Source organism: Ursus maritimus, unplaced genomic scaffold (genome assembly GCF_017311325.1).
Source record: "Ursus maritimus isolate PB19 unplaced genomic scaffold, ASM1731132v1 scaffold_9, whole genome shotgun sequence".
Taxonomy (NCBI): domain Eukaryota; kingdom Metazoa; phylum Chordata; class Mammalia; order Carnivora; family Ursidae; genus Ursus; species Ursus maritimus.
In genome coordinates this window covers 48,485,429-48,498,878 of record NW_024427107.1, presented here as the reverse complement: position 1 = coordinate 48,498,878, position 13,450 = coordinate 48,485,429, and the positions used below count along the sequence as shown (strand labels likewise).

Here is a 13,450-nt window from a genome sequence, read left to right as displayed (position 1 = left end):
TGCTGAGCGGAGAGCCTGATGCGGGGCTCAGTCCCAGGACCCTGGGATCATGACCTGAGCCAAAGGCAGACACTTAACTGACCGAGCCACCCAGGCATCCCCGAAGCTCTTCTTTACTCCTCTTTTAAACACAGTCTGGATAGTATGTTTATTCCTGGGTATCACTCTTGACAAGACACTAAGATGAGAACACTCCTGGAAAAAGATGTGTGTATGCTAAAAAAAAAAAAAAACTATGTCAAAGCTGATAAAAATGGCTTAGAAAATCATGAGCACCAAGGCCAATTTATGTTTGCTTAGGTGCTGATTTCTGCTTTGCCTTTTCTATTTTTCTAGCAAGAATCACAGTAAACTTCAAAATTAATATTTTTTCCCATTCAGGAAATAGAAATAGTAGCTTGCTTAGCATTTTAGTCTTCTGTAGTACTTAAAATTGGGAAATATACGTACCATATCAATAGTTTTTATGCCCTTACAGGAAAAAATTGCCCTTTTATGCCCTTAAAAAAAGGTATAAAAGGTCGAATCTTCCACCGTTTACCTTATCTTAGGCTTTGCTGGCAAAATTCAGAATTACTCTTACTACTTAGAAATTTTAGGATAAAGCTGCTTGGATGGTTCTATTAAGGGTACTCTTATCTTATTCATATTGTGCTATGACCCTGTTGGAACTGGAAAAACTGCATGGGTTTTTTTTCTGTTTTTTCTCCTTTTTCTATACTTTATGCCTCTTTTGACTTTTTTAAAAATATATTTTATTTTACTGCCATGTAGCCCTTGATCATTATTTGTTTGTTTGTTCTGGACTTTATTGACCCTCAAGAAACTAAGGAGTTACCTGCCTTGATTAGAGCTAAAGACCACATGAAATATTTTGGTCCTCAAAAAACATTTAAAATAATAGGAATAAATACATTGCTGCATTCATTCTTAAGTATCTGTGCTAATGCAAAGGAATATTCATTTAATTATAAGCAGCTAGATGTAGGATTTCCTGCTCAAAGTAGAAATGTGTGATTTCTAGTAATAGGTTTGAAAATAATGAGAGTCCTGAATGTGAGTGATGGATTTAATATAAATTTTTTGGCTTGTACTGATCTTACCTTTTAAATAACAATTTAAAACCTTCCCATCTTAAACTAGTAAATATTGCTGTTAGAGTGTTAGTAATTGTTTCTGTAAAAGGGGAAGTTCAGTTTTCTGACTTTCTGAAAAAAATTAGAATGAAATGTGGAGTAAATCTGAGGGAATACTACCCATGTCCAATCTCTGTCTCCTGCCAGCACCCTCAGTATGCTGGCTGTTCTGACATTTATACCGTGTGAGAGCTCAGCTCAGATACCAGGTATTCAAGGAGTCTGAGCAACGATAGGTCAAAGAAGTCAAGACAGTGGGATGGGCAACAAACCCAGTCAAGTTGCAAGAAGATAACTTTCAAACTGAAGTTGTTTCTTCCTAACGACGGGCTAACGATGGGCTAACGATGGGCTTCTTTTGTTTCCTATGGAGGTTGCCAGGGCTTAGCTGTGTCATAGAGGACAGTCTGACAGAGGGCCACTCTTGAACTTCATTTATCTTTGGATTCTGATGCTCACTTGAGACTTGCCTGGTGTTCTCAGTGGCCCACAGACTTCGTACACAACATGCTTGCTTTCTAAACTCTGGCCGTCTAACATTAAGAATATTATCATCTTCTGTTAATCCTCCGGCCTTCCCTGCTTCTCCCCTTCTCTGTTCCTCTTTCCTTTGAAATACCTCCTCAGCCTTCACTACATCCCCTTATTGCTGCTATTCTACCCCATGCCCTCAACATCTTACCTATAATTAACTCCTGTATATACATTTATCTTATTAAAGGTAGGTCCTAAAATACTCTTCCAAAAAAACTAAGAAGATTAGTCCTGCCTCAGTCACTACCTGGATTGGTAGCAAATAGGAATCAGTCTTTAGAAGTTTTAAAACCTTTACTCTCTGTGTTAATACAGGACTAAGAGAAATTTTTCCAAAATAAACTACTTTTATCTTTACTGAAATTCTGTTGCGGCAGCTCTGTCGTCTTGATAATTATTCCAAGTGTCATAGGGAGCTCTCTTGGGCAGTAGTGTGTCTTAGTGGCTAGGGCTGCAGCCTGGGAAGCCTATTGCCTGGGTTCAAATCCCAGTTGTGACACTTACTAGCTTTTTTGTGATCTTAAGAAAATTGATTTCTCTGTGCCTCCATTTTTTTCCTTATCTATTAAATAGGAATAAAGAAAAAGAGAATTAAATAGTACTAAGAATTAAATAATACTAGGAATTAAAAGGAAATGCCTGAGAGGTGCTGGGGTGGCTCAGTCGGGTAAGCATCCAGCTCTTGACTTCAGCTCACGTCATGACCTCAGGATCATGAGATCGAGCCCCACATTGGGCTCTGTGCTCAGTGCAGAGTCTGCTTGAGAGTCTCTCTCTCTCTCCCTCTCTTTAAAATAAATAAATCTTTAAAAAGAAAAGAAGAAAGGAAGAAAGGAAGGAAGTACCTGACAGGCAGCAACATTATCATTAGTCATGGGATCCACAGGCCTGACCACACACTCCATACTTTGATTGTATGCATGGTCCTTCAACTCACAAGCCATAAACCTGTGACTTGCAGCAAGAATCTCATCTTCAGCCTTGTGCACCACACTTAACCTTTAAGTTTCAAACTGCTGCCCTTCTCCTAAATTAACTGGACCGGTAGGAGTCTGGTTTTCATGCTAATCATCTGTCTGCATATCTTAATTTTCCACGTCTCAATGCCTGGTATTGCTCGTGCAGGCAGTCTTTTCCATATATCGTGTGATTTCCTCGTCAGCCTTTAGAATCTTCTTTCTTGCCTCCTATGTGGCCATTCAGTAGTCACCGTTTGCTACTGCTTCTTTATCTAGGAGATGGCATTTTTTTTTAAGTACATCTATTTCCATTAGAATTAATTTCTTCTTGCTAGTGTTTTCAACATTTGGAATTGCTTTTGTAGCCATAATGGAGTTAATTTTATAAACACCATACTCTGAAAAATGAGACAGCCAAATGAAAATGACCACCACTGACTATAAATGCCGTCCTTTGCTTATAAACGGACTGAACATGCTCTTGCTCTTGTTAGATAGTGAGATTTCCATGAAGTAAAATTTTACAGGTTAGACAGGCTTCTTAGCTGACCTCTGTGCCTCACCAGTTGCTTTCTTTGCATCACATCACTTTTTTCATAGTAGCCTATGTTGGCTTGACTGCTGTCTATGGAATTAGGTCATTAAATTTTTCTGATTTGGAATGTGCTCTTTCTTTACTCTGGCTCTGCCTACTTCTGTTTTGTGAAAGAAATGCTGTGTTAATAGTCAGGTAAGCCCTCCCTGTTCTATACTTATATAATGCAGGCTTTTTGTATGTGTGGGTCTTTGTGTCTGTTTAATAATACCTAATATGCCCATATGATGCATTGTTTATAATTACTTTAAAGGGTATTATGTTGTTCAGGACTGTATTGTCTTGTATGTTCTTGTAACTGTTTATATATCTCTTGGATTAAGTGAATAACATATCATTATTACAAAACTGTGATTTCCATGAGAGCATGAATTCTCTACATGCTCTTTTCAGGTGCCTTTCATATGTATTTTATGTACTTCAGTGGTCAGTAAAGCATCATTGATTTTTCTTTGCATCTAGTTTTGTGGCTTATTAAAACCAAAGGCACAAAGATTCCGTGTCACTTTTAGTCTAAACTCCTTGTAGTCATAAAGTGTCAACTCTTGTCAGTTTTGAAAGGAAGTCCAGCTCATCATCTGTAGAACAGGAAATCGTCATTTTTGTTTCCATTTTACAGGTAGTTCAGTTCTAATCATAAGTTTCCTTGCCTGCCTCTTTTTTTTCTCAGTCTTTGAAACCATGAAATCTCAGATCGAAGGGCAGTTTCTTTGACATTATTTTGAAGTCATTCTCTCCTCCCTTCTGCCACGTGTGAAATAGAGGTTGTTTGAACACTTCCTATTTTTTAAATGATTTCTTTAAATTTGATAGTTATGGTGCATTAATCTAGTTTAAAGCCATAGTTCTTTGCTTTTCTTTGAGATTATTGAATTAGTATCCGGTTAAACATGTAGAAGTCTTGAGTATTTCTCAGTTTTGCTGTTTTCTAAACTACGCAGTGAGATCTTTGCATTCTAAACCTGAAACCTAACATCAAAATCTTACTGAGAACACCAGCAGAGGATCTCTACCTGTTTATTCCTCAGTTAATTCTCCCTGTCTTAACTGATAACAAACAGGATAAGTTCAAAATTGCATATCTTTAGTTTAGCCTTTGAGTATAGCTTAACCACTAGCATTCTAATAATGCCATTTTCTTTCATTTTTTTTTCATTCCAGTTGTCCTCTTAGAACCACTATGAATTAAATAGGCTTTTTAGAGCTAATCAGATAACCTAATCACTACATAATTGTATGGAGAAGATGTTGTCCAAGTGGAAAGTTGCTGTCTTTTGAATGAACATTTGGACCCTCCTTAACTTGGGAGTTTCTGTTTCTGGAGTTATGGGAAATTTATCAAAAGTAGAAATAATGGATTATCATCATCCAAAATACTTGAATGCTTGTTTATATGTAAAGATACTGACCTGAGTAAATTAGGTAGATATATTTTTTGTAGATGTTTGTATTCCAAGAACCAAAAGTTGATACTGGTTGTTAAGAGGTCTATTAAGGAGGCAAAATGACCAAAGACTAAAATATAATCATTTCTGGAAAATCTCACAATCTGCAAAATTAAACACTAAACTAACAAGGCTTATGAGAAAAGTCGTATTGGTACAGTTCACTTACAACTATGTAACTTTGTAAGGATAGCCCTGACAAAATAGCAGTCCAAATGCTAACACAGTTAAGTACCCCTGACATTTATACCTAGAATCAGTCCAGACTTTGCATCTCTTATCTTCTGGGCTTCATACTTACTCCTTGAAGACATTTGCTTCTAATGGAGAATAATTTAATCAAAAATAAAAATATAATTCAAGGCACCTGACTGACCCAGTTGCTGGAGCATGCCACTCTCGATCTCAGGATTGTGAATTCGAGCCCCACACTGGGTGTAGAGATTACTTAAAAATAAAAATTTTTTAAAGATTTTATTTTTTAAGATTTATTTATGTATTTTAGAGAGAGAGCCTGTGCATGTGAGCTGAGGAGTAGAGGGAGAGAATCTTAAACCAACTCCCCACTGAGCATAGAGCGTAACGCATAGAGCTCACAATTCTGAGATCATGACCTGAGCTGAAACCAAGTGTCACACACTTAACCAACTGAGCCACCCAGGCACCCCTAAAAGGAAAATCTTAAAAAATAATGATGATGATGATATATGTATTATCTCTGAATTATACCCTTTATTAAAATGTTTTGTTTTGTTTTTATGGCAGAGAAATGACTTCACATCCCCATCTGTACTCGTGACTTCCCAAGATAAATTAATATAGAGGAAAGTCAAGCAGTTCTTTAAGCTAGTAAGGTAACCACTCGACAATAAAAGAAGGCCATCCTATAGGGTTTTTGTATTTTTTCTTAAGCTGTGAAATCTCCTGCTTTTGGATTATTCAAATCATTTACATGCCAAAAATAAAATTGTTCACAACTTTGCATTATACTGACAAGATTTCTCCATCTGCCAGTTATGTATAACCTAATTCTCACTGGAGAATTAATCATACTGTATGTAGCTAAACTAATTATGTATCCGCAATAGAGAAGGAATGGGTAGAATAAATGTAGGTAAAAGAATGTCAGGTTTGGTATATCACAAATTGGGTGTATAGTCAAAGTCTAGAAGGATTAGGTTCAGACTAGTAGAATTATATAAACAGTTTAGTTCAAAACAAAAAGAGATTCATTTCCTAAAGCATTGTTTTGTGGGTATCCCACAACCTTATCCTTACCCTGGCTTCTGCCCATGTCAGATAACGAGTTAATTGGTGGCATAATTTCTCATTCTTTCCACAGCATAATGGTACCCGGTACATATTAAATGAATAGTCACTGGCTCTTTCCCACTTAGTCTGAACACATCTCAATACAGCATTCCAGACATTACTACAAACCAGTCTGACTTGGTATATCATGTGGTGTTATTTATGGACAGTTTATTGTAATCCAAGCAGTGTGCTAAGTCGTTTACCATAATAGTTGTATTTAACCTTTGTAACACTAGGTGGTAGGTAGTCTTTTAATCCCTATTTACAAGTGAGGGGATGGAGGCTTAAGTGTTATCATTGATTATAACAATAACTCACCACAAATCTTTCATATAAAAAGATATAAAATGAATAACAATATAGTAAACTAAGAAAAATTGAAATTACAGTTGATGGTAAGTACTTGAGCTCTGTAGGGTTACAATGAGTTAAGAATGGGAAATCATTAGAAGACACTGAAATAACAAAAAATAGAGGACTCAGAGAAAGTCAGTTGGAAGATTGGGATAGATGTTGGGAGATAAAGCAGGCGTAACAGGTGATAAAAGCAGTCTCAGTGTTTGATTTGGAAATTGCTAGTTGTAGTCGCTGTTAAGTCCTGATTTATTTCCTATGCTTAGAAATCCTTGAATCGCCTGTAATATTAAATTTCCTTTGTATTTGAATTAGGTAAAATGATTATTCCTTTAACCAGCTGATGCCTAAGACAATAAAGATTCAGAATATAGGATAAAAAGGAAGATTGGGGAAATACACTGTCGGATCATGTTGAATTTGAGGTTGGAACGTCCATTGGGAATTTGACTATGCAAAATCTCTGGGTTAGAGATCTTAAACCCATGAACTGTAGATCATATTGAAATTGTAGGATGTAGTGAGACCTTCTGTAGTGAGTGAGGAGAGCAGAAGGCTTGGGAATGAACTGCGAACACCAGCCTTCCAGAAGCCGGCTGAAGAGGAGGATCTAGAACTAGAGAACTGACACAGAACAGTCAGAGGTAGAAGGTGAGCCAGACGTGATGTCAGCAAAGTCAAGGTAGAGTATCAAGAAAAAACAAATCCCTCTCAGATACTCCAGAGAGATCAAGTAGGATGGGGACTGAGCATCCCTTCCATTCAGCAGTGAGATCAAGGATGGTTTTGCCTGCTAGCAAGGTTTTTATGGAGTTAAGAATTGGAAGTCTGGTTTCAGTAGGCCAAAGAGAAAATGAAAAGTGAGAAAATAAGGAAAAATTTATGAGTCCATCCTGACGAGCCATCAGAAATGTAGTAGAAATATATCTTGATGATGGGAGATGGGGGTGGGCATGATTTAGGGCTAAAATAGACCTTAGAGGTATTCAAATAGCAGCTTCTTATTTTAACATGTAAGGAAGCCAAGACCCAAAGGGGTTTAGTAGTTTACACTATGACAAAGCCAGTAAATGGCAGGTAGGACAGATAGCATCTAGATCTTAAGATTCCAAATCTACCCAGATATATAGATATATGCAAATTCTTAACCGAAAAGGGACAGAAAATTTTCTTAATGGTTTCTAATGTTAATCTTACTCTTTTGGCATTTGAATTTACTCTTTCTTATGTAGAGAAAGGAAGAAGTTATGGTTGTTCTAGAGTATATTTATCTACATGCCCAATGTATTGCACATGCAAAAATGTGTTGATAAAAAGCCACCGGCTGGATTTGAAACTAAATGCCTAACTCAGTCATGTTGCAAATGTGCAAAATTAAATCAAAATACGTGTTCATAACCAATTAAGGGAGAAACATGATACTATCCTTTTGTTTTTAAAGTACTTATTGAATTAAGAATGTAAAATACTAAATCTTAAAATATCCATTCTTATTTATGGGTGGTGTATCTTATCCTTGGGCAGTTGTATGAAAATAAAATATTCACAATAGTATTTTTGAGCATCCGTATCAGAGCGTAACATACTTAGTTTTTGGTATAAGAGCACCACCTATGGGTTTCTCAGGTATTCAGGGGGGAGAAATTTAAAACAAAACCTAATAAAACCTAATGAAATTCTTCCTAGCTTTTCCCCTATAACTATTCTATCCATTTATTTAAAGGCTAAAAATTGTCTGCTTTGCCGTAAGTTATTCCTACCTGGTTTTTGCTTTCGTGTACTACTCCCGAATGCTTTGGGAAGAGATAACGAAGAAAGAAAAAGATTTCTTTTCTTTATTATGAGGATAACTCATTAGAGCAAAGTTAAAAGCAAACCTCTGGCACTTCATTGTCGATAAGCTCACATTTAGGTAAATTTTGTCTTTTTCTAAAGTATCATTTATCAAAATTTTAAAAAATTTTTTGTAAGAGAAATTTTACTTTTTTTTTTTTTTTTAAAGATTTTATTTATTTATTCGACAGAGAAAGACAGCCAAGCGAGAGAGGGAACACAAGCAGGGGGAGTGGGAGAGGAAGAAGCAGGCTCATAGCGGAAGAGCCTGATGTGGGACTCGATCCCATAATGCCGGGATCACGCCCTGAGCCGAAGGCAGACGGTTAACCGCTGTGCCACCCAGGCGCCCCGAGAAATTTTACTCTTAATGAAATGTAACCAAAACAAATTTGGAAGCCTTGACTCTGAGTGGGCAATAAGATGTGTAGTAGGTTCTTGATATATTACCTCCTTGTATTCTGTGAGTCTGTTTTCTAAAAGTGATTGAATACAAGATCCCTTTGGTGCAATGTACCCTACCTAATTCCAGGGTAGACCCATTTTAGGCATGAACATTTTTTCTTCAGTAAAGTGTGCTTTTAAAACCTGGATTGCATTTTTTCTTCGGGGAATGGGTTATTCTATAGAAATAAGGATTGACTCAGCAATACAGCTAGCTTTATTTTGATCATTATAGATAAAAACTGTGTAAAATTGTGTAGTACACTTCTTAGCATTCTAACCTTAATTGAATGGACTGTAACCTCTGTTATCAAAAAAAAAAAGGCCATTTTTACAAATTATAATTGTAATAGGGATACTTGCCTATCTACAAATTGGGTGAACTAATTTTTAAGCTAACAGCAGAACTCAAAAAGCATTGAAGTTCAGGCCACATATTACACCAAGCACTTTGCATGCAAGGATTCATGTATTCACTCAGTAACTCTTTTAGCTAGGTATGACTACTAATTATTATGAAAGGAGAGTCTTCTCTTGCCTTTTGGAAAATAGGCAGTATTATACATGTTCTGAGCTGTCATGGTTTTTAAGTTCAGCACATACTTTTTTTTTTTTTTTCTGAAAATTGCCCCCATCACTTCTGAGAACTGTCTCTGTATTCCTGGCAGCTATTCTCCTCACTTCTAATTTGCTGCTTCTAATCTGCTGTTATTTTAAAAATCAAATAATCTAATATGTTGAAATTACATCAAATAAGAGGTTCTAAGGTTTTAAATTTTACTGAAAGCTTAAAACATTCATCCTGTGTTTTTTTTGTAGCCCAATGACTATTTTTTTAAATTGAGGGAGAATAAATTGTCGCATTATCTGCTGACCTCTGGATAGGTAAGATGTGAACTGTTTCACTCTGAAAGTTCAAGATAATGCAAGGAGAGTGAACCAGGAAAGTGTTGGTAGTAGTTTAAGCTGGTTCTGTATTTCTTCATGATATTCAGATATCTAATCACATAATGATATTTTAGTCACCTTTTCAAGCCTGTATTTTTAAAATAATTTAGGAATCATTTATCTCCCTGTAATAAAATTTAGAAATATTAACAATAAATTAAAGAACTACTTTGCAGTAATTTTGAAGTATAGTGCTTTGCTGTCTTTATCCAGTCATCTGCTAACTTCGTAACAATCCATCATTTTACTATTGTGTTTATATGTGCTTTCCCTTCATTATTTTGTTCAGAAGACTATTCATATAATAGTCTTTTAATTTAAAGTGTCCAAAAACCAAAATGGTACTCTTAAAGATCTAAACACAGTAATTCAGTAAACGTTGAGCTTTATAGTTAGTTTATAATAAAGAAAATGAATTTAAAAGATAAAAAGGTAGATTTTAAAAGAAAAAGATAAAAAGGTAGAATTTAAAAGAAAAAAGGTAGCTGAATCAGTAATCCTGACTCTTAAACTGTTATTCAGTTTGTAAACTTAATTTGAAAACTTCTGTGCCTCCCCAAAATATGAACTTAATTAGAAATACTTTGACTAAAAGGGAAGAAAATAAAATATCTTACTAGAGTAATAAAAGATCTTTAAGGTTGATGATAGCATATTTTATTGTATATGATTTGATGTCTGAAGTGTGGGTTTTTTTGTTTTTTTTTTAAGTAAACACTGACTTACTGCTTTGTCTTGAAGTATAATAATTAGCTAGGATTGCTTTGGCTTCTTCCAGCTTGTGGAGAGACTCCAGAACAAATTCGAGCACCAAGTGGTATAATCACAAGCCCAGGCTGGCCTTCCGAATATCCTGCCAAAATCAACTGCAGCTGGTTCATACGGGCAAACCCAGGGGAAATCATTACTATAAGGTAATGCTGATACCTTTCTGAATTACTGTATAATATCACAAGATATAAATTCAGTTTCCAGGTATCATCACTCAGCATGCAGTTATATAAAAAGACAATTTTCTAAAAATGTAATAAGCTATAGTTACCAGTACCATATTAAGGGTGGGAATAATGGCCCATCCTTCATCTTACTGTAAGGGCATGTGTTTTGAATATTTTCTGATGGTGGTAATGGATTTCCACTGAGCCATCCATATTCTTCTAGATCACCTTTTTAACAAAAGGTGCACATTTGCAAAATAGCTTATTAGGATCAAGAGTATAATCTTTGGCTGTGGGACAAATAAACAAAACTCACTAATCACTTGGAAATCTAGCCCATAACCTTAGTCTCATTAGTAGAGTCCTCTGTCTTAACAAGCTAAAACATGATTGTAGTGTTTACCTGTGTGTATATATATGTATATAAAACTTGAAACAAGCTGATAATGTGTCTAGAAAAATCTCTTTTTTATATAACTTTGAAACAAAAGAACTTTTGTTAAGAATACAAAATAAAAGAGATTCCTAGGAGAAATAAACAAAAGTTTAAGATTCTAATAAATATAAATAAGAAAGATTAGATTCATTTTAAAAACATTTAAAATTGCGGAAAAGCACTATGGGAATAAGATGCTAAGGAGAAAAGATTCAGTGGAACTAGATAACGCTCGCTTAAGGAAGTTATATCAAGGCTATTAGAAAAAAAATTTGCCTGAAGGAAAGAAAAAGAAAAAAATACTGTGCCTCAACAAAGAGCTATAGTGGGAACTGAAACACAAATCAGAAAGTCATGCCTATCTCAGAGGCAGTGTCTGCAACAGCACAAAGGCATCTTCAACATTCTTTCATTAGTAACATTTTTATAGGTAAAAAGTATGGGATTTTAGATTTAGAAGAGACCTGGCAGATCACAGACTCAAATCCCTTCTTACATTTTTAAAAAATAAGATTGTAAGTTTAGCCTACTTTTGTGGGGGTTTTTGAAATATAATTAACGTACAGTGTGATGTTAGTTCAGGCGCACAACATACTGATCAACAATTCTCTACATTATTCAGTACTCACTGTGATAAGGTAGTCACCATCTGTCACCATATGATGTTACTGTAATATATTGACTATGTTCCCTATGCTGTACTTTTCATCTCTGTGACTTATTTATTTTACAGCTGGAAGTTTGTACCTCTTAATCCCCTTCATCTATTTCATCCATCTTCCTTATTTATATCCCTTAACTAATGAGACAACCAGTGTCTCTGGAGAAGCACAGCTGTGTTCAGTCCCCCTTTTTTCTGTGGAAGCCATAAAACAGGGGCCATCTGGTTTGTTTTGCTCTGGTCCCTTCTGCCCCAGGCCACTTCTTCTGGAACGCTGAAGCTGAGCTTGAATAGAAACTGTTCTCTGTGAGAAGTGTGATTCTCTTGCCTGATGGATTGGTAGCATGTGCCATTAAGATTATCCTTCTGCAACAGTGCCAGTATTGGAACCTGGACAATGTGCCTATTTTCTGTTACTTATAATACGACTAAGTATAAACATGTTTACAAAATAGCATTTTACCGTGGGATTCCATGTACTGGATTTCTTTCAACATAAAACTAGAGTTTTTGGAGATTTTTATCTTTAACCTAAAAATCCAACCCCAAAATTAAATTTGCCACCTACCAGCTCAGTTCCATAAAACTTGGAAATTCTTCCCAGCACGGAGGAGGCTACATGAAATACTGCCATTTGGTTCTGATCATGTGTTGGACCCTTGAGATTTTACAAAGAAACACTAAAACCAAGCACAGTACTGAAATGCAGAACAAAATTAGAGATAAGCCATATATTTAAAGGAAAATTTCCTAAATTCCAGAAGAAGTTAATGAATTTGGATTTATACAGCCTAATGAGATCAGAAAGCAATTGTCCTAGTTCTTACTGAAATCATTATCATTTAATACCAAACCTTAAAAAGATCTCACACACACACACACACACACACACACAGTCAAGTTTCACTTGTGAATATTGGTGTAATCTTAAATTGTTCAAAAGAAATTTATACCATGATCAAATGCAGCTCATTTAGACATAAAAGTGAGTCACTATTAGAAAATTCTAAATTAATTTACTATATTAACAAGTCAAAGAAAAAGTATATGATTATCTAGAATAGACAGACGCTTTAAAGCATTTTGATAGGGGCACTTGGGTAGCTGAGTTAGTTAAGCATCTGCCTTCAGCTCAGGCCATGATCCCAGGGTTCTGGGATCAACCCCTGCATCGGGCTCTCTGCTCAGTGGGGAGCTTGCTTCTTTGTCACCCTGTGCTTGCCCCTCTGCCTACTTGTGCGTGCTCTCGCTCTCTCTCTCTCTGTCAAATAAATAAATAAATAAATAAATAAATATCTTTAAAAAAATTAAAGCATTTTGATAAAAAGAAAACATTCATTCCTGAGTTTAAAATAAAATTAAAATCTGATAAAAAAGGGAAACTAAAGTTATATGAACAATGTATAAGTAGTACTTAGAGCTCTCCTTATAAAACTGATTAAAGAGGTAACATGAAGGCATTTTTATCTTACTCCTCTCCCTTGAAACTTACCAAAATCAACAAAGGCCATCTTAACAAGAAGAGATAGAGGATTGGATTTTAATTCTCTGCTTGAAGCCAAGGACTAGAGTCAGGGTGTTTTGCTCAAGAAAGAAGGCTTGGGGGGGGGGGGGGGGGAGATAAGGTAACTGGGTGATGGACATTAAGGAGGGTACATGATGTAATGAGTACTGGTATTATATAAGACTGATGAATCACTGAGCTCTGTCTCTGAAACTAGTAATACACTATATGTTAATTAATTAAATTTAAATAAAAATTTAAAATTTTGTTTTTAATTTAAAAAAAAAAAAGAAGACTGAAGAAAACTTGCATTAATCACTAACCACTGCCTGAACTTGTATGGGGCTGA

General features: G+C 35.5%; 1 protein-coding gene across 1 annotated transcript in view; it reads left to right on the top strand.

The window, feature by feature from the left end:
* The window catches only part of LRP12 (LDL receptor related protein 12), a 72,389-nt gene that overhangs the window by 42,803 nt on the left and 16,136 nt on the right, over positions 1–13,450 (top strand). Inside the window, exon 3 of the mRNA XM_008689355.2 lies at positions 10,341–10,476. Coding sequence (XP_008687577.2) covers positions 10,341–10,476 — 136 coding nt within the window. The remainder of the gene's footprint in view (positions 1–10,340; positions 10,477–13,450) is intronic.